The 21,556-nt window shown below is 46.2% G+C and overlaps 1 protein-coding gene across 1 annotated transcript; it reads left to right on the top strand.

The window, feature by feature from the left end:
- Positions 1–3,810: 3,810 nt before the first annotated feature.
- On the top strand, positions 3,811–15,303 carry LOC128978172 (membrane cofactor protein-like). Its single transcript, XM_054395955.1, has 10 exons — positions 3,811–3,999; positions 4,199–4,295; positions 4,969–5,054; positions 6,069–6,275; positions 6,705–6,887; positions 7,493–7,681; positions 8,459–8,650; positions 8,968–8,994; positions 10,161–10,227; positions 15,233–15,303. Exons 1-10 carry the CDS (start codon positions 3,816–3,818, stop codon positions 15,282–15,284), a joined length of 1,284 nt encoding a protein of 427 aa, XP_054251930.1. The 5' UTR covers positions 3,811–3,815; the 3' UTR covers positions 15,285–15,303.
- The last annotated feature ends 6,253 nt before the right edge of the window (positions 15,304–21,556 follow it).

Genomic DNA, 21,556 nt, shown 5'->3' with positions numbered 1-21,556 from the left:
GTGGAAGCAGCTCTAAGGCCCCCCAGAGTCTTCTCTTCTCCAGGTTGAACACCCCCAGCTCCCTCAGCCTGTCCTCAGAGCGGAGGTGCTCCAGATCTGGCATCATCTTTGTGGTGCTCTCTGGACTCACTCCGGCATCGCTGTGTCCTTATGCTGGAGACACCAGAACTGGAATCCTCCTTTTAACTTCTGAATTATTCTACTTTCTACACTGAATCTATTCCAGATAATTACTTTTCAGCTAGCAGCACTCTGAACATCCTCAGCTTTGACTACGAAAAGGCCTCCTGTAAACAAACTCTTGTATTTATTTTTTCTGCAAAGGCTGGTTTAAGATCATCCCCCCTCTGAAACAATGCATTCTTTCCCAGAAATCCTCTCCTCCTCCCTCCCTATGATGGAATCTCTACACAGTGTGAAAACAGGAAAAGTTTGATTTTAACACCAGATGTCATCTTTATCCTAGGTTGGGCATCTGTGCTGCTGCTATCCCACGTTCGACTCCTCCTCCATACAGAGAGAGGCTGCAGGTTGCATGGAAGCATTGCTCACGTTGAGGTTGAAATTCTGGGGTGAAAAGGGCACTTTACTGTAGAATCAACATTAATGCTGCTTCTGGTCCTGTTAATTACTGTAAGGATGCAACAAAGCTCAAGCTGCACATGGTACAGATGCTGGCTCAGAAGGACTTCTGTCTGCTGCTGCTGCTCTCTGATGGAAGCTATTTCCTTTCTCTTCTTGCACAATCTGTGATAATATCCACAGCATTCCTGTGATCCACAACAGCATTCCAGTGTGAAAGTCACAATTAAACAGGAGATTCTTTTAATGACTGTACTGATGTTTGCACCTGCAACGGATGCTGCTCTGCATCTTCTTCCTGGAACGCTTACTTGCAGTGTTCCTTTACCAATGCTTCACCTAATAAAAGCTGAATGTGGGTCAGTAAATGCTTTTGGTTTTGTCTCTCTGTGCATCAAGATTTGGAAGTGTTTATGATTCTTTTTAGTACTGCTCTGCTCAGCAACACGCAGATTTTGTCTGTCAAAGGAGCAGTAGCCCTGCTGTCTATCCTGGGCTGGCACACAGGAGCCTTGATTTGTCAAATCATTTAGGTTGGAAATGAGTCCAACCATTCTCTAACTCCACCAAGTCTGGTGTTAAACTATAGCCCTCAGCACCACATCTTTGTGGCTTTTAAGCACCTCCAGGGGTGGTGATTCAACCACTTCCCAGGGCAGCCTGTTCCAGTGCTTGAGAGCCCCTTCAGTGGAGAAGTTTCTTCTCATGTCCAACCTAAACCTGCCCTGGTGCAACTTGAAGCCATTTCCTCTCCTCCTATCACTTGCTACCAGAGAGAAACCACCAGCCCCCACCTGGCTCCAGCCTCCTTTCAGCGAATTGTAGAGAGGTCTCCCCTCAGCCTCCTCTTCTCCAGGCTCAACACCCCCAGCTCCCTCAGCTGCTCCTCTCCAGCTCTTATCCTCCAGACCCTTCCCCAGCTTCGTTGCCCTTCTCTTGCCCCGCTCCAGCACTTCACTATCTTGCCCGGAGCGAGCGGCCAAAATTTTACTGAGCCTTTGCTGGCGTTCACAGCGCAGGAGCTGCACAATTCTAGTGCGAGCTGTCCCTGCCCATGGCAGGCGGGTTGGAACTAAATGATCCTTATGGTCCCTTCCAACCCTGCCTGATTCTACGATTCTAACTCCAGGCGCTTTGAAAGCTTTCTCCCTGCGGGAGCCGCGGGCGGCTCTCTGGGTACCCTGCCCAGGAAGGGGCCTGGTTTCCTCAAGCCGAGGCGGTGCAGGCTCAGCCTCGGCACAGCTGTTGCGGGGAGAGGCGGTGGCTCTTCCGCCGCCATATAACAGGCAGCTCCGTCCCGCCTCCTTTGGCTTCAGGGCAGGCAGGCCAGGCCATGCCATGGCGGCCGCGGCGCCGAGCGAAGGGGAGGGCTGTGCCCCGCGCAGGCGCTTGAGCCCTGCGCTGCGTCTCGGCCGGCGCCGGAGCGAGGGGCGCGGAGCGGCCGCTCCTGCTGGGGCCATGCGGCCGCCGAGCCGCCCGCATTCCCGCGGGGCGCTGCTTCTGACGGTGGTGGTGCTTCCGTGGCTCGGCGGAACGCGGGCTGAGGGTGAGGAAGGGGCTTTGGAGGGCTCCTCGCTGCTTGCCGTGGCGGGGGAATGGCCCGGGGAGGGTGGCGAGCTGAGCGGCTGAGCCGGGCATGGCGACCCCCGCGGGCTCCCGGCCTGGAGAGCAGAAGGGAGGAGCGAGGGAGGAAGGTAGGGAGCTCGTCCTGCCCTGGTCTCGGGGGTGTTGCTGGGCTGCAGGGGGTGTACTGGTTTTAGGGTTCTCTCGGGGCCTTCAAAGGCAATGAGGAGGGAGAAGGAAATGGCTTCAGGCGCTGGCGGAAGCTGCGAGAGCGTCCGGGGGGAGCCTTCGGTGGGGTTGGGGGCGAGAAGGTGAGAAAAAGGTTGTGCCGCAGGCTGAGGCGTGCTGGTGGGTGCTGGGTCTGTCCCCGAGCTTCTCCTGGCAGGTTTCAGTCCTGCTTTGGTAACTATAAACAAACGGATTGGGAAAGAAAGAGGTTGATAGCCTCAGAGAGGTGGTGGCCTCTTGGTGTGTAGGGTTTGCTCGGGCTGGGGAGGGGTCTGGTCCTTTGCACCTGCGTTGTAAAGGCTTGAGTGAGTTTCTCTAAGTCCTTTAGCTTGGAGGAGTTAAATATCTTCAGCGTTAACTGCAGCTCAAAGCGTCCCCGGGTCTGTAGGTCTGTGTGGGGTTGTGTGGCTGCTTTACGATCACAGAATCATTAAGGTTGGAAAAGATCTCTAGGATCATCAACCATCAACCCAACACCTCCATGGCTACTAAACCGTGTCCCAGAGTGCCATGGCCTCATGTTTCTTGAACCCCCTTAGGCATGGGGACTCCCCCACCTTCCTGGGCAGCCTGTTCCAGTGCCTGACCATTCTTTAACGGAAGAAATTGTTCCCGATATCCAACCTAAGTTTACCCTGGTGCAGCTTGAGGCCATTTCCTCTCATTCTATGGGAGAAAAGACCAACACCCACCTTACTCCAGCCTCCTTTCATCATCTACCCGGCCTTTTGTCATGGGAAGGGAAATTGACCACGGGACTGTGGTTGGTTTCTTTGTTTCTTCTGCAAGGAACTCAAGAAGCATTTTCCTGCGTGTTGGTGTCCAGTGGGTTAAGTTTTGTGTTTTGAGTACAGGAATAAGGCAAGCCCAAAAAGTATAAACAGGGAGGAAGTGCATTGTTTGGGTAGGATGCTAAGGAAGAACCTGAGGAAGCAAATGGATAAGTAAGCTGTGGTAGTACACAGCTGTAATAAAGATAGGAAATCCAGAATCCTAGGTTAGAAGGCACCCCAAGGATCATCTGGTCCAGCCTTTCTAGGGGATAGTGCATTTGGAATGAGCTGGCCCAGCACCCTGTCAAGCTGAGTCTTAAAACTGCCCAATGCAGGGGAATCCACTGCTTCCCCTGGGAGGTTATTCCAGTCTCTGACTGTTCTCATGGGAAAACATTTTGTGGATTCCTTTGGGGGGGGTCTTCTCAGGAGTAACTCGTTTCTATCACCCCTTGTCTTTTCCATGTGAAGCATTAAAAACCTGGCACCTACTTAAACATCCAGATAGCTCTGCCTCCTTAGAATATCACCTCTTTGGTTTCCTGAGAAGTCCTTAAACTCTCCTGAATTAGCCTGGCTGCTCTGCTGCTACACCTCAACTTGTATCTCCTCATGCTGACAGGATCATGGATTTGCTTTTTCCACCTTCTTATTCCAGCAGACACCTGTATGCCTCCAGAAAGGCTGCAATATGCAGAGCCTGAGGAGCCTTTCAACACCATGAAGAGCTTTCCTGTTGGAACCAATGTGTCCTACACCTGCAGGCCAGGCTATATAGGAATCCCTGGAAAACCCTCGTTTCGTACCTGTGGTGAGGACTTGCAGTGGTCATCCATAGAGCAGTTCTGTACAGGTAATACCTGCATTGAGCTCTTTTGCTTTTTCCCCCTTTGATATTTAACAGTTGTGTGTTTTCTCAAGTGAGAATTAGTATCCTGTGATATTTCACGTGTCCCTTGAAACCTGGAAGTGCAGGATGTGCCAAACTGTCTTTGTGTATAACTACAAAGGTGTCAATTGTTTTGTTTTTTTTTCCTTTTATTTTCCCCTAGAGAGAAAATGCAGCCATCCAGGAGAACTAGCCCATGGTTTTACTCATGTGACAGACCTCACATTTGGTTCAAAAGCTACTTTTTCCTGTGAAGAGGGGTGAGTGTTTTGGGAGAGTTAATTAATCCTCTTTTTATTGTTTAGAGCAGATTTGGACCAGCCCCAAATTTTCTTATGCAGGCTCTGTTCCACTTCTGACTTGAAATGTCTCCTGAATTCTACCTGGAGCAAATGAAATGTCAGCCAAATTTGATTTGATTCCTTGGGTTTAGTTGCTGTTGGCATCAAGCAAGGCTTAAGCTTTTTAGTGAGGTTTTGCAGAGTGGAAAAACTGTTTCCTTTAGTGATGTCTTTTAATGCCCCTGTGGGAGAAGAAATAAATGTATATATTCATTACCCACCATTATTATATTGAACAGTGGCCCACCTGTCTGTGTCTAGGAAGTTAAGTCAGAAACCCTAACCTTTCTTCCTCTCATTCCTTTTAACAGCTTATTTCTTTAATATCAGTAGCTTCAGAGCATTGATATTAGGGAGAGCACATCTTCAAGTGCCAGGGCATCCATCACTTCTTCTTGTGATGTCTCATTTCCTTCTTTTTGTGTTTCCAAAATTGAAATTTTTCAAAATGAATTAAGGAAAAAAAAAAGTGATGACATTCTTACTACAACAAAAACTTGCTGTGTCTCATCCTCATCACCACGGAACTGAATTGTCAAAAGAAAGTTTTTGCCTGTTGGAGGAATAAGAAATTTCTTTTTTACCTGTTTAGATTCAGGTTAATTGGAACAGCTGAAATTTCCTGTGTGATTGTGGAGAAAGGTGTTGGGTGGAACAGAGATCTTCCTTTCTGTGAGAGTAAGTAAATTACTACCCTGCTTTGAGTTTATATTCAGCTGGTGGGAGTTCAGTTAAATCCATCTGGGCCAGGAATGTTCCAGTACAAAAAATGATAGTCAAATAAGGTTGATTTTTATGTATTTATTTTCTAACTACTGGCAAAGTGCCTGAGGAATGATGACTGGAAAATATCAGTTTTTGTGGTAATTAACTCATATTTGTTAAATCCTGAGAAGAGGAACTTGGGGTTGCTGGTTGATGAGGAGCTCACCATGAGAGAACATCTGGGCTGATCTCCAGCAGTGTGGGCAGCAGGAAAAGGGAAGGGATTCTGCCCCTCTGCTCAGCTCTGCAGCAGTCCCACCTGCAGTGCTGGGGTCAGTTCTGGAGTCATCAGTACAGAAGAGGCAGGGACCTGTTGGAGCAGGACCAGAAGAGGCCACAGCAATGATGGGAGGGCTGGAAGCCCTCTGCAGAGTTGGGGCTTTTCAGCCTGGGGAAGAGAAGGTTCCACGTAGACCTTAAAGCAGCCTTCCAGGGTTTGAAGTGGGCTATAGGAGAGCTGGGAAGGGACTTTGTATAAAGTCATGGGGTGATAGAACAAGGGCTTCAAATGGAAAGGAGCTGTGTTGAGATCAGACATCAGAAAGAAATTCTTCCCTGTGAAGCTGGTGAGACACTGGAACAGGTTGTAGAAGCTCCAAGCCTGGAAGTGTTCAAGGCCAGGTTGAACAGGGCCTTGAGCAACCTGGTCTAGTAGGAGGTGTCCCTGCCCATGACAGGGGAGTTGGAACTAGATGGTCTTTAAGGTCCCTTCCAAACCCTTCTATGAGTCTGTGAAAGTCAACCTCTTCTTGAAATTGAGACTCCTGTGATCAGTGAGTTGGTGACTCTCAGTCCTAACTGCAGCTTGTCTGGAAAAAAAATAGCTGTATGTCAGATTTGAAATGAAATTGCTTGAAATCAAGGCTCTGTTCCTGAGATGAGCAAGGTAACAGCAAAATTCTGTGCCAATTTCTGCTTTATCTGTAGAAATTCCTTGTGAACCACCTCCCAAGATAAACAATGGGCACCACACAGAAGCACCTGAATATGTGTACCAGACATCAGTAACCTACACCTGTGATGATGTACCCAAAGGCTCAGATCCCTTCTCACTTATTGGCCCAGCTACTATCTTCTGCACATCTGATGCAAATTTGGATGGAGTTTGGAGTGGACCACCTCCAGAGTGTAAAGGTTGTTGGGATTTTTTTAATGTACTTCTTTATGTGACTCTAAAACTTCAATTCCTGTCCTTTTTTTTTTTTGGGAAGGGATGGGGGGATGGACTTCCCTATGGAAAAGAAACAAGAGATCCTCTAGTGCTGAATTTGATGCAGTTCCAGTGGAGATCATATCAACTGCATTAGAGATATTGAGTGATTATGATACAGAATGCTGTGCTGGAGGACCTCTCCTATGGGGGCAGGCTGGGAGAGTTGGGGCTGTTCAGCCTGGAGAAGAGAAGGCTCCAGGGAGACCTTAGAGCAGCATCTCATTATCTGAAGGGGCTACAGGAGAGCTGGGGAGGGACTTTTGACAAAGGCTGGGAGTGACAGGATGAGGGACAATGGCTTTGAGCTGTCAACAAATGTTTCAGAGAGCTTTTTCTTTTATCTGTTTCAGTGGTCAAATGTCCTAACCCAAGAGTTGAAAATGGGATTAAAAAAACTGGATTTGGCCCTTCCTACACATACAGAGACTCGGTGGTGTTTGAGTGCAATCCAGATTATTTCATGGTGGGATCAAATGTCATTACCTGTGGAGAAAATAACACCTGGTTTCCTCCAATACCAACCTGTGAAAAAAGTAAGCCTTTTAATAAGAATCTAGCTTCTTCTGAGGACAGGCTGAGGGAGTTGGGGCTCTTCAGCTTGGAGCAGAGGAGCCTGAGGGGTGACCTCATTCCTGGTGATAAAGATGGGCAGGGCAGTGTTGGGAGGATGGAGCCAGGCTCTGCTCAGTGATGTCCAACCAACAGGAAATTTAGACTGGAAATTAGGAAGAAATTCTTTCTTTCCAGTGAGGATGGGAAGTCACTGGCACAGACTGTCCAGGGAGGTTGTGGCTGTCCCTTCCCTGGAGGTGTTCAAGGCCAGGTTGGATGAGGCCTTGAGCAATCTGGGCTGGTGGGAGGTGTCCCTGCCCATGGCAGGGGTTTTGGAACTGGATGATCTTTAAGGTCCCTTCTGACCCAAACCATTCCATCAATTTCTGAATATAATTTCTTAGCTACCACATAAGATGTTACATTAATGACCACCTCCAGTGATGATGCTTTTAAGTCTTCTAGAGGAAAGAAAGTTTTAAGTTAAACTCCTCAGCTATGCTGATCTATTTTTGTCATACAAATGCAGTGAGTGAATGAATCACAAAATTAACTCATGAAACTTCCTTTTAAATTCCTCTCTTAGTGACTGAGAGTGGCTGTGGTGCCCCAAAGATCACACATGGAGTAGTGACTCCAGAGAAACCTCTGTATGCTGTAGGAGAATCTGTTCAGATCAGGTGCACTGCTCACTGTACCTTTCCTGGTGGTGCTGAAGAGATGACAGCCACTTGTCAAGCACAGAGTACATGGAGTCCTTTACAAGACTGTACATGTGAGTCCATCTCCTAATTAATAAAGTCAAAGGCAGGGTGACATCTTCCAAAAGTCTGATGTGGTAATGTGCAGAGCCTGAAGGTCAGAGGGCTGTCAGCAGGGCACCAGCAGGTTGTGTCAGTAGGGTTGTGAGTGTGGCAGTGGGGGAGTTTCAGCAGCTGAGGAAAGTTCTTGGCAGTCTTGGAGTCTTTGTTCAGGCTTAGTTTTGTTTATGGAAATTGGCAAAGTTCAAAAGCCAATGAGAAAGGTTGCCAAGGGAGGTTGTGGATGCCTCCTCCCTGGAGATGTTTAAGGTCAGGCTGGATGAGATCTTGAGCAACCTGGGCTGGTGGGAGGTGTCCCTGCCCATGGCAGGGAATTGGAGCTGCATGATCATAAGGTCCCTTCCAACCCAAACCTCTCTACCTGAAGGCTGCAGCGGGACTTTTCACGAGGGTGTCTAGAGACAGGACAAGGGGGAATGGTTTGAGGCTGAGCGAGAGCAGGACTAGAACGGATCTTAGGAAGAAGTTCTTCAGTGTGAGGGTGGTGGCTCTGGAACAGGTTGCTTAGGGAGGTTGTGGATGCCTCCTCCCTGGAGATGTTCAAGGCCAGGCTGGATGAGGCCTTGAGCAGCCATGTCTAGTTGAGAGGTGTCCCTGTCCATGGCAGGTGGGTTGGAGTAGATGATCTCTAAGCTTTCTTCCAACCTCTATAGTTCTGTGATTGTGTTCTTGCATTGATTTTTATTTTTTTTTTCATTTTTTTTTTTTTCATTTCCTCCCTCTCATCCTAGGTGAGCCTGGAGGTTCTGGTTCCACTCCTCACATACATTATGGCAGAGTAGTTGATGGACAAAAACCTTCCTACTTGGTGGGGGATTTTATTACCATCGAGTGCTACGCAGGCTACACCTTACACGGAGCAGCTCGTATCCAGTACACTGGGGAGAACCAGTGGACTCCTGGAGTGCCAACTTGCCACTTAAGTAAGTATCAACTGCAAGATTGTCCACTAGAATTAAAATACTTGAGGTTTGATTTCTTGGGGACCTTCCTTTTGGTACTCAGGACAAATCATTTAATGCCAACTTCCTTCTTCGTATTGACGCTATGCAAAAGAAATTTGGGCAAAGAAATGTAAACCCAGGAATATTTTTGGCTAAATAAATAAATTGCAGCTGACCTGCTGCAAAGAATGTGTTGGCAGAAGTGTTTGGTTTGAAATAAGTGAATGTTTTGATAGCAGTGTTTGAATAAGAAGCATTTTTGTTCCTCTTGTGATGCTGGTTCCCTCTGTTTTTAGGTGGATATATTACAGCCATCATCTGTGGTAAGTATCTTTATCAACCCTGAACAAGATAGGATGTGGATTTGGGGGTTTTATATGAAATTGATAGTCTGCTCATCCCCTTTGGCTGCTGATTCTGGCAGCATTGGTTCTTTGAAAAAAGCTTTTCTACTGCTAAAGCTGCGTAGGTCAAGGAAAGCTAAGATTGATTTGTAATTATGGATTAAATTAATGTGAAATGTGTATTTTAATATTCATGTGAGGCACCAGATTCCAAAGGCAATCTTCCATAACTTAATCATTTTAATAAACTCTTCTGAGCTTGGGTTTCCTGGAACCATAGAACTCTTGAGGTTGGAAGAGGCCTTTGAGGTCAAGTCCAAGCACTCATCTAGAGCTCACAATTCCACCACTAAACTATGTCCCTCAGCACCACATCCACACATCTTTGAGACCCCTCCAGGCCTGATGACTCCACCGCCTTCCTGGGCAGCCTGTTCCAGTGCCTGAGAACCCTTTCTGGGAAGAACTTTTTCCTGATATTCAACCTGAACCTCCTCCAGCACTACTGTCTTTTTCCTGTCCAGTGAAGTCAGGCTTTTATGGGAACAACTCCCTCATGTGTCTCCCCTGCCAGGCCCTACGGTGCTGCCAGGCATGGGGCAGCATTGAAGCAGAAGGAAATAGCTGCCAGTGAATGAAAGAGCTCAGTCCCTCTTCTGTCCATCCATTGTAGTGCTAGGATGAGGGACAATGGCTTTGAGCTGGAAGAAGGGAGATTGAGACTGGAGATTAGGGAGGTTGTGGATGCCCTCTCCCTGGAGGTGTTCAAGGCCAGGTTGGATGGAACCTTGAGCAAACTGGGCTGGTGGAAGTTGTCCCTGCCCATGGCAGGAGGATTGGACTAGATGATCTTGAAGGTCCCTTCCAACCCAAAGCATTCTATGATTTATTACCCACTTCTGGAAGCCCACCACTGTATCTGAACATTCACTGTTACAGAGCTGGTGGAGCTTTGCTGTTGTGGTGATGACTGCTCTTGAGCTGAACTGTCTTGAGGGAAGCAGCAAATACACATTAGTGAATTAAATCCTGTCAGTTTGGGGTGAGGGTGGGCTTTGTATGGGACTGTGGAGGCTTTTTGGGGTGCTTGAGGTGGTGGGGTTTTTTTTAATCACTCCTAAGGCTTTCTTTAATTCTTCCTAAAGTGATTGTGGCAATTGTGGTGATCCTGGCAGCCTTCTGGATCTATAAGAAATTCTTTTCACAGAATGGGTGAGTAAACCTACTTTTGATTATCATTCTTACTGCAAATTTCTACACAGCTGAGCAAAAGCAGAGCTAACACCTGTGTAAGTCTGTGTGGCTTTACCTGCCCTTTCTTTTTTTAATGCCTGGTGATTAAATGTGAGCTTATCCCAGCAGCTGATGGGAAGCTGAAGTGTCTAACAATACCTTGTCTGCTATTCAAACCAGCTGCTCAATTAACACTTGCACTAATTTCTAGGAAGGAAGAAGCCTGTTCTTAAGCTTGTGTTTAGCACAGGTACACTTAATGGAGGGAAGTGCTGTTTGCATCTCCTCTGAAACATGTCAGTTTACCTCCTGAAACCAGGGATAGCTTGTGTGGGGATTGAGTTATTTTATGGCTAGAGTTGCCCTCAGGCAGCAGCAGATCTCAGAGGTTTTAGGAGCCAGAGTGGTTCACATGAACTGGAAACTGGAGGAGAACTGAGGAGCTTCCTCTCTTCCTTGCAAGATGTCCTGGAGGGCTACTGGAGAGCCACTGTGTTTTGTGGGTTGGACCAGAAGCACCTTGAAAATAAATACGAGCTTAGTTACAAGGAAAACAAAAAGATTGGGCCTAAACTTGGGTTCCTGTGCTGTCTGATAAAGGCAACTGGTCAGCTCTGCTGCTGGAATGTTTAATGTGTGGATCTCTCCAGTCTTCTCTTCTGCAGCAGTACTGATTGGTGTCCCTATGTTAAAGGCTTGAGTACCTGTCAAGTATTAGTGGTGATGATTCTGTTTGTAATGAGCCACACAGGGTCCTTTGGATGTTACCTTCAAAACCACAGATTTGTGCTTTTTGCTGGAGGGGTGGCAGATTTAAAATCCCTCTGTGTCCATTGCTTCTTGCAGTCATATCTCAATTTTCTTGGGGGGGGAGAGGGGGAAAATATTTTTTTGTTGGAGAAACAGTCTGGAATGTGCAAACTGCTGGCAGTACAGAGCAAGTTAGGTGATACACAGAGTGTTCTGACAAGTATCTTATCCAAAGTGACTTAGCTTTTAACAAGTATCTTGAAATGTATCTGGATGTGGGAAGCAAAGGGAAGGGGTGCTGTAAATGAAGGAAACCAGGGGAAATGTTCCTGTGGTTCATGGCCCCAACACAAGAAGGAGGGGTAGAGCAGGTCCAGAGGAGGCCACAAAGATGATCTGAGGGCTGGAGCACCTCTGCTGTGAAGACAGGCTAAGAGAATTAGGAGACCTTGGAGCAGCCTTCCAGGTTTTGAAAGGGGCTACAAGACAGCTGGGCAAGGACTTGTGACAAAGGCATGGAGTGACAGGATGAGAGGGAATGGCTTCAGTCTGGAAGAAGCCAGATTGAAATCAGACATCAGGAAGAAATTCTTCCTCCTGAGGCACTGGAACAGGTTGGCCAGAGAAGCTGTAGAGGCTCCAAGCCTGGAAGTGTTCAAGGCCAGGTTGGATGGGATCTTGAGCCATCTGGTCTGCTAGGAGGTGTCCCTGCCCGTGGCAGGGGGTTGGAATGAGATGATCTTTAAGGTCCCTTCCAACCCAAACCAGCCTGAGATTCTATACTTGCAATGAAGTACAGACAGTGCTACTTGGGAGAACCTTGGAGCTTGCATCCAGTGAGACTTTTAGCCTTTGCATCTCCCCCATGGGCAGCTCAGCCTCATGCCAAGGGCCAGAGTGGCCCTGTGAGCAGTGACTGTGTGCTGCAGAGGAGCTATGTGCTTCTGAGCTATTGCTCTTCATCCAGGTCTTGGATGATCTGCAAGCTCTGGATGGTCCAAAAATAGAGCATGTGGGAGTTCATAGTACTAGGGCAGCACTTGCTGCCTTCATCTGTGAAGAGATTTCTCAGGGTGTGGAGAGGAGGAGGGAAGTAAGACAACATCATCAGAAATTAAAGGATGTCCTAGTCCTCAAAACTCTACAATATAAGAAATCCTACTGTGCCTAATGCTTTCCTTGAGCTTCCTTGCTGTGAACATCTGACTCTTAAACCCTCTTTTTTTTTTTTTTTTCTTGTCTGAACCCCCTGATCTAATCTCCTTTCATCATGGCCTAGATCTCCCTGTTGAGTTTTTCTGGACTCTTGATGCAGCTGAGCCTTTGTGAGCTGTTGTGCTTCCAGTGCCTCCTTCTTGCTGGCTTAGTCTTCAAATGCCAGCCAAAAAAAAAAAAATCTCTTCTTGCCCTCTCTTTCTTGTGTGTTTAATCTGCCAGTTTTATAGCACATTCAATCAGACCTTTCTCCCCTTCTGCTGTTCAGCTCATACACAGTTGATGAGAGTTGCAAGGAAACATGTATTTTAAAAAGCAGTGTGCCAGCTGAGATGGAAGAAACTGCAGAAATGAATTAATTCAGGCTTTAAAAGGTATAAACCCTTTCCACTTCACTTGGGCTTTCTTTTTTGTTTGTTTGTTTGGGGTTTTTTCTCTTTTATGGTGGTTTATTTAGCATTTCACAAGTGTTGCAATCAAGGTAGCTGGGAGTTTGTTTCCTATAGGAGAGCTTCTGATAACCATTCATTCATTTTGGGATATGTTACATATAGACATGATAGAGCAGGTTCAGATGAGGGCCATGAAAATGATCAGGGAGCTGAAGCACCTCTGCTGCAAGGCCAGGTTTTGAGGGAGCTGGGGGTGTTCATCCTGGAGAAAAGAAAGCTCCAAGGGTAGACCTTAGAGCAGCTTTCCAGTACCTGAAGGGGGCTACAGGAAGGCTGCAGAGGGACTGTTTCCAAAGGCCTGCAGTGATAGGATGAGGGGCAGTGGTTTGAAATGAGAGAAAAGAAGCTTTAGATTGGATGTTAGTAACAAGTTCTGCACTGTGAGGCTCTTGGGACACTGCAACAGGTTGCCTGGGGTGGTAGTTGAAGTCCCATTCCTGGAGATATTCAAGGTCTGGCTGGACAAGGCTCTGAGCAACCTGCTCTAGTGGAGGATGTCCCTGTGACTGCAGAGGGGTTGGACTGATAACCTTTTGGAGGTCCCTTCCAACCCAAAGCTTTCTATGATTCTATAAAGAATTAGCATTCCATGTCACGAATGAGAGCTTCCAGTGAGTCTGTATCACACATCTTAGCTTTGGGTTGTCTTTAAAGAAGGAGTAACTTTTTTTTCCTGTAAGTTACACTTTGTAGAACATTTGTACCAGATTCAGTAGTGGGAAGTGGGTCCAGTGATGCGTTATCTTGCTAGCTGATAGCAGAATTCCCTGGAAACCACATTTGCTGCATTACACAGACACTAATATTTTAAAGGTGGTGTCCATCCCTCAGAGGAAAGCAGATGACATGGCTCAGAATCACCAATTCTGTTGTCAGCTTTCTAGAAGAAAGCTAAAATAAATGAAGGTGCAAACAAGGTCTTGGTTTTAAACCTTTTATATAAAAGAGGTGATTCCATTTCCAAATCCAAAGCTGTTTAGCTCTAAAAAGGATCAAAATGCACTTTCTTGTTTGGAACTGATTTCTTCCTCCTATATTTCAAACCAGGGCTTAGCCCAGTAGTCAGAGGCAGGAGATGTGGTGCTGAGGGCCATGGTTTAGCACCAGACTGAATGATCTTGGAGGTCTTTTCCAACGAAAATGATTCTGTGATGGTCACAACTGCTCCTGCACTTGTGGAGGGGTGAATCAGGTCTTTCAAAACCTGCTTCTTCAGATCTGATCACACCAGAAGAGATTCAAGGCAGGAGAGCTTAGTTTGACTGTTCCTTATCAGTATTTTGTCCTTTAACTGTTAGAATTTGTACCACAAATGCTTTGATAAACTTATCTTAGTGTCACTTGTTTTCCATTGCAGACCTTCTGAGAAGGTCATGGTTGAAACCTTGTGTCTCCAACATGACACCAAGGTCTTTTCACGTGCACAGTCTTGATTTGTAGTTATTTTTAAACAAGTGACTTCTCAGTAGTTTGAGAGCTGGCATGTATGAAAATGGAGCTTGGATTATCCAGAATGTGTGGATCAAGGAATATTATCTTTAAGCTTTGAGGTTTCTAATTGAGACAGGATTAGTTTGGCTTCTTTTTTTGGAGAGAGGGGAAAAATGGAATCAAGAGACAGGACAGCACAGAGTTCTGGTTGGGCTCAATGATCTTAAATAAATGTCTTTTCCAATCAAATTGTTTCTATGACTAGATATTAGGAAGAAATCTTGACAGTAAGGGTGCTGAGACACTGGAAGAGGTTGCCCAGGGTGGTTGTGGATGTACCCTCCATGGAGATCTTCAAGGGCAGGTTGGATGAGGCCCTGAGCATCCTGGTCTGGTGGGAGGTCTCCCTGCCCATGGCAGGGGGGTTGGAACTGGGTGATCTTTAAAGTTCCTTCCAATCCAAGCCATTCTGTGAATCTGTGATTTCCATTCTTCCCTTTTGCACATGACAAGGAGAAGAGAAATGAATACTGTGGTCTGTTAACTCCTGAATTTCCTTGTTGTATCTAGAACTCCTTAGTAGAGCCTTAGAGTATAGTGCAGAGGCTTGGTGTGGGGTTGGGTTTTGATCTGTAAAGCAAAACAGGAGTTACTCAAGAAGTTGAAAGCACAGATAAATGGTTGCAGTGATGAGTTTTACTCCTCCTGTGTTTACATAGTGGAAATTTGCTGTTAGTGGACTGCAGAATCCAAATTCTCAGAAGCAAATGTTCATGAAATATGTCCTGAACAATGTATTTGAAGCAAATCACAAGGAGTGCTCCTTGATGTAGTCTCCAAATGAGTCAGCAATCCTGTAACTGCTCTGTTTCCAGGTTTTGGTAATGCTCAGGCATGGGTTTTTCACCACTTGAAAGCATCCATTTGGATCAAATCCTCTTCTGCCCCAGGGGTCATTCTTAACAGTCTAGCGAATGAAACCAAGCCAAAAATCTCCTCAGCCTTAGCAAGAAGATGATAACAATTTGCTTCCATGACTTGTTGCTTTAATGATGAACAAAAAGGCAAACAAACAAACCAACGAAGCTCTTTAAAATGTAAAACTCTCTGATTTGATTTGTTTTTTTTGTTTGTAGGAAACGTGACAGCACTCCCTGTACTGCTGAATATAAGAGCTGTAAAGCATGACTGACCTTGAGGGTGTTTTGGGAAGGGGGGGTGTGGGGAGGGAGTTTGCAGTTGACTTTACCTTTCAGAAATGGAAAAGACTTGCACTTGGCATGAGTTTTCTCTAGATGAAGATCTTGTTCTGTGTCTTATACTGCTGATTGACTGTAGTAGGAGGTTGTTAATAGGGTAAAAAAAAGGCTATCTCCATGTATTTTATATATATATATATATGCTTTTCTTCATGGGCCACTCGTGTTGTCTTGTGTGTGAAGTGGTCTTAAAGGCACAGAGCATGCAGGAATGTGTTACTGGGAGCACTGGTTGGAGCACTGGCACAGCACCCAGCTGCTGCTCCCTCCTGCAGTGCTACCTCTGCTCTTTTACAGAAGACTCTCTGGTGTTTAGCTCTGCTTGCTAAAATCCAAGCCTGCTGCTTGTTTTGTGTTCTGCTTGAGGAGATCTTGATGATGATCTTGTCTCTTGTGTTCTGAAATGATTTGGGCCGTTTCAGGCCGTGTCTTTGTGAAACTCTCACAGTTTAGATCTTATTTGCACTACCTCTTTTGTCTGCCAAAGTTGATTTCTATCTAATCAATTAAAATGTGCCTTTAAATCAGAGTTTTGTAGCTTTTTCCATTGCCTTCAAGAAGGAATAATAATTTGAAAAAAGAGCCACATCTATTTCTAGCTCTTTGCTGTAGTCCCAGAAAGACTATAGTGGATCTGTTGGGCTGGAAAACTGAAGGTTTCCATAGCAAAGGTATCCTCAGCCCTTGGATTTGTTCCCAGAAGGTACCTAATTGAAGGAAATGCTGAGAAATCAGCAGTAGCCATCTCCTGCTAGGAGCACAGTCCAGGTTCCTAAGGGTGCTTATTTTATCTTGAGCTTCAGTGTCAGTTTTGGAGATGAATTTTGTTGCTTTTTCAGGGTGCTGTGTGGATCTGGCTTCTTTGGCTGTTTTTACTTGAAGCCATGGATTCCACACAGAGCATTTCAAATCAGTCTGCAGGCTCCCATGCTAAATCAGATTTCTCATAGGGCTGGATTTAGCAGCAGATCTCTGTTGAGAAACAGAAGCCTTTGCCTGTCAGACTCCCTTTTCTTTTTGTGTTAAAGGAAGACCAAAGCAGCTTAGCTGTGGGAGGGAAGGGATGGGCATGCTGGCAGTGCTGGGAGATGTGGTCTCACTTTAGGTTAGTGCTTGCATCATGAAGTGGTGTAGTCAAGACTGTGGCTCCATCGCAGTCGAGAGTCAGCCACGCATCGATAGCATCTTGCTGCTTCTAAACTCCTTATTAAAACCAAAAGCTTAATTAGAGGGCTTGGCTCTGTGAATCTGAGCTGGCTCTCAACATACAGACAGCTTCTAAGAACTACTCTTTCTTTCCCCCCCCCCCCCCAGAAAAAAACCAAATTGCCTCACTTCAGAGGGCTGAGGCAGCATTTCAGCTGTTCTTGGTTGTCTGTGCTAGGCTGGCTCTGCTGCCTGCTGTCGTGAGCAGATCATTGGAGGAACAGAACTTTATAAGGCTTTTGGGGACAATCCCAGCACTTGTATCGTCAGAATTTCTAATAGTCTGGTTATTGAAAGGCACCATGGAATGATTTGCTTCTATCTAGCTTGCTACTTGTTTGTAATCACTGTGAGAAATGCACTGGGAGTTGGAGTGTGGTGGTGGCTAGCAAGCAAGCTTGATCTGTGGCACCTTCAATGCTTTTCCAATCTGCTGCAATGCACTGAATGCTCAAGTGAAATAACTGTAAAAAAAAAAAAAAAACAAAAACAAACCAAAAAAAAGCTTTATTTTTTACAAATTCTTTTTTCCTGGATGTAAAGACTAGTGATGATTTGTAATATTGCAAATAAAATGTTAAATTATTTAGCAGTAAGTGTTTGTCTTTCATTCCTCATGTGGCAAGCGGCTGTCTTCCTGTGACTCTGCAGATGGTTTCTCGTGTACCATTAGGTGGTAAATGCTGAGATCAAAGTCTGCAGTTTATGCCCAGAATTATTTCATGGTAGGGTAGAAAATGGGTTGAAATTCTGCTGGTGTTGCAGAGAATTCCCCACTCTAAACCAGTGCTGACTCCTGAAAGACTTGATAAGAAACTTGGAGGAGAAGAGGCCAGGTTGACCTGTGGCTGTTCTGATGTAACACAAAGTCAAGAGCAAAGCCCAGGGTGTTCTGGTGCCTTTATCCAGTGTGTGACAGATGTGTGATGCTTAGGGAATACAGCTTGAGTGGTTTTAAGTAACATGTTAAGTAGAATGTGATTAATTGTGTGAGGGTGAGACTCAAAGTGTGCTTCGTGCTCTCTGCAAAGAAATGTGTGGACTCAGCTGCCCCAGAGTGAAGCCTTTCAGAGGGTGGAATAGAACTGTAAGATGCCCTGTTTTTATTAATTGGTGGTGGTGATGCTCAAGATCAGTTGGTGTGGACTGAGAACGCTGACAGCACAGCTTTACAACCTGTGAGGTTTGGGGAGTGTTGAAGGGCCAGGCAGCTACCAGGCAGTTTGACTTAAATGCCACAAATTAATCTGTCCTAATTGTCAGGAATTCTTCACCATTTCTAAAACTCAGTCCCATGTGAATTATTTCATGTTAGGATCTGGAAATGATAATTAAGGAGTCATAGAGGGGTCTACAGCAGAGCTGGAGAGGGACTTGTTACAAAGGCATGGAGTGATGGGACAAGGGGTGATGGCTTCAAACTGACAGAAGCTGGATTGGGACCAAACATTGGGAAGAAATTCTTCCCTGTGAGGCTGGTGAGGCATTGGACCAGGTTGGCCAGAAAAGCTGTGGGGGCTCCAAGCCTGGAAGCATTCAAAGCCAGCTTGGATGGAGCCTTGGTCTAGTGAGAGGGGTCCCTGCCTATGGCAGGGGGTGGGATCTAGCTGATCTTTAAGGTCCCTTCCAACCCAAACCAGTCTGATTCTGGGAGCACCAACTTTGTGCTAATAAGCAAAAGGCTGTGTAACTCCAATGCCTTGTTGCCATCTGCTGGTAAAACAAGTGATGTTCTGCACCAAACCAGGGCCAGCAGGACCTAGTTTGATGTTAGCTGAAGGAGTGTGAAGTGTCAGGGGTTGGTTGGCTTCTGAGTGCTACACTTCAAATGGGTGTAAATGCTCCCTGCTGAGCACGGGGTGGTGGAAATGGAGCTGGGGGCTGAAATGAAGAAACTTGCAGCACTTGTCCCTGCTGGAGGATATCTGTCTACCTGAGACAGAGCCCAAACCAAGTAGCACACATTTTTATTTCAAAGGAGAGAGAGAGAGAAAGAAAAAAATGATTAAATGAATAAAAATCTGAGTAAAGAACAGGTTAAGGCAAACAAATAGCACATGGAATAGAGCTGGTCAGAAGGCTGGGTGGTTGTGCCTCACCCAGGGGGCTTCTCTTTCTCTTGAAGCATCCCTCCTAGTTGAAGGTGATGCTGACTGTCCTCCTGTCGTGCAGGACGTTCGGCCTCTAGGTGTGGCTTCAGGTGAGAGAACAGCAAAGCATCCCAGAGGTGTTTGGGAAGCAGGGTCCTGCTTTTGATGGTGTTTGGTTATTAAGGACTTTTGGGGGATGGGGCAGGAGGGGGGAGGAAGGTTTCCATTACTGTTGCTTTTCCCCCTACATCATAACCGATTTCAAATGGTGCTAGACAAAAACTGAGACTCTGAACACCAGGAGAAATCGGTCAGCCTGTGTAAGAGACATTTTCCTGGCTCAGAGAAGAATCCTCTTGTAGATGGCAGCTAGGAATTCTTTAGAGATGACTCTGGCCAAGGGCTTCATCCACACAGCGACCGGCTTCTCTGTGCATAATGACATGTTTGACAACAGTGAGCTCAAGCAAAACTAGGTTAGCTTCAAGGGTTTGGACAGAAGGGAAGAGAAACTTCCTGAAACGTGCAAGAAGTTACCAGCAGGAAACTGGAATCACCCCAGAAAAAAAGGAGTGGGGGTTTTGTGGAGCAGGGGGACGTCGTGGTGAGCGGCTGGAGGCACTTCTGCTGAGAATTCAGATGGTTGGAGGGCAAATTCTCATCTCTGGGAGCTATGGGGTGGTGGTTCTGTGATGATAAAGAGTCCCCAAAATGGAACTACATCTACTCCAAGTTAGTCAGTTTTGAAATGTTAGGATCCTAGTGGTTGTATGATGAATGCACTCTGCCTGTCAGGATGCAGAGGGTTGGGTTTTCATGCAGCTTTCGGATCACTTTACTCTGGACAACTTGAACTCAATATCCATTGTTTATTAAGTAGAAATACATTGGAAAGAAGCTTTTCCTGTGGTTGTGGCCCTAGCTTGAGAAGAGGGTGATTACAGTGCTTGTAGAAGTGTCTAGAAATCAGGTGATGGTACAGAGTGGCTGGCTGGCAAAGGAATGACCACTGGGAAAAGGGCTTGGGGATAAGGAGTAGAGGCCATCGGTGAGGTTAGCAGCTGCTTGATCTCTTCCCACGCTGTAATTCTTGCTCCTAGAACACTGATTTCAAATGGTGCTAGATACAAAGTGGGAAAATCTAAGCCACCATGTGAAACCAGCTTCCAGAGGAAGACACATCTTGTGTGCATGGCTGCAGGCTGAGAGAGAAAATCCTTCACCTCCACCGTACCTAGAGGAAAATTCATTTGTTGAGAGTTACTAGGAAGCAAGGCAGTTAACTTGGGGTTAGTTACTTTATGACACACAGCTGGGGTTTGGCATCTTGGGAATAGAGTAAGGAAGAGAAATGGGAATGTGATGAAGAAAGCCACCACTCTGGCTCTGACTGCCATGTCCCTCCAGAGCCAGGTGGAACACAGTGAAGCTCTTACCAGCAAGTAGTGACTCAAGTCTGAGAGACTTCTTTGTAGTGCAGAGGATGATGGGGGGGGGGGGGAAGGCTGTGGTACAGAAACACTTTTTTTTTTTTTTTTTCTCATGTCATGGCAGATGGAACCAAGCTATAGACCTCATTCTGTCCAAGGCAGAGGGTGTTGTGGCTTCCCATCACTTAGTGATCTCAGTATCAGCAGAGAGGACAGGACAGAAGGGAAGATTTGCCTGTCATGATGGAAGTTGCTCTGTCAGCTGTATCACACCCTGGTAAAGATGGCAGGCTCTTAACAGTGCTTTTAATAAGCAAGGAGGTGCAAGATTTCTTTTTTTTTTCTCTTTTTTTTTTTTTTTTTTTTTTTGTGAGACAAGTTTTAAAGTCTGTAAGGACAAGGAAAAACAAATGGCATGGAAACTGCTCTGAGTTGTGGGTCAGAAGGAAACCTAAAAAGGGAGCATTTGCAAATGGAACTGTAAGTGGTTCAAGGAAAGTTGTCGAGGAAGTAGGAGAGTGTGAAAATGAGTGGCTGATGGTTATTGGCAAGGGAAATAGGGCTGAGCAGTGCTGTAGTGCAGCACAGCCCTGGTTCTTCACCCACAGTCTCAGTGTCCCAGTGTGATGGCAAGAGATGGGGTGTCTGGAAGCCTGTGAGTGACCACACACATGCATAATTCAGGAGCTATCGACCCCTGGCCACCACATCTAACCTGTGCTTGCTGCACAAGCTGATGGAAAATGCAATGAAGTGTGGCAGAGGTGGAGCTGGGGAGGTTCGCTTATTGCTGCCCTGGGTGGTTTTGGCAACTCCTTGCATTAGTTTTGTAACCAAATCCAAGGATCTGCTTCAGTGCCTACGTCCTAATGCACACCCACAGGCTGCAGGGGAAAAGCTCAGCGAGGAGAAGGAAAAAAAAAAAAAAAAGGCAGCAAGCCTGTCCTTCCAAGAAAGGGGGATGGAGGAAGGGGAAGGAGCTGTACTAGATTACTGTGTCTGGATAGTTGCTGTACTTTCTAAATCCATTATCTGGGGCAACAGGGTGAAAGACAAGTGGAAAGCAGGTTCCCTCCCCAGTGTCTGTCTTGCTGGCACAGTTCTTTCTGAGGCACCAGGTATTACCAGTGGAAGATTTACTCCTGAAAAGCAGGAGCCAGAGTTACTCCTGCCTGACAAGCTGCAGCACAGATAAAGCATCACAGCAGCAGCCTTCAGAAACAGGCTTTGAGTGAGGGTTGCTTTGGGTTGGGTTTTGGTTTCTTTTTTTTTTTCCATTGGTGGAAATGTCACTTCTGTTTGTGCTGCTGAAAATGAGAGCTGCTCTAGAGGTCTGAGAGTTAAACTGGGTCTGAACACCTCTGCATACCTTCCCCTCTGCCCTCTGGAGGAGACTGTAACCTTCCCAGAAATACCATGGAGCAGTTGGAGACCAATGACTCCTGCATTATTTATATTTTGATAAAACCAGCTTT

This window comes from Indicator indicator, chromosome 35 (genome assembly GCF_027791375.1).
Source record: "Indicator indicator isolate 239-I01 chromosome 35, UM_Iind_1.1, whole genome shotgun sequence".
Lineage (NCBI taxonomy): Eukaryota > Metazoa > Chordata > Aves > Piciformes > Indicatoridae > Indicator > Indicator indicator.
The sequence above is the reverse complement of the archived record's forward strand: the minus strand, read 5'-3'. Positions and strand labels throughout refer to the sequence as shown.

Coding starts and splice junctions, on each gene's coding strand:
- LOC128978172 (XM_054395955.1), top strand. CDS start 3,816: ATGCCTCCAGAAAGGCTGCAATATGCAGAGCCTGAGGAGCCTTTCAAC. Junction 4,000..4,198: donor CATAGAGCAGTTCTGTACAG/GTAATACCTGCA, acceptor ATTTTCCCCTAG/AGAGAAAATGCAGCCATCCA. Junction 8,995..10,160: donor TATTACAGCCATCATCTGTG/GTAAGTATCTTT, acceptor TTCTTCCTAAAG/TGATTGTGGCAATTGTGGTG.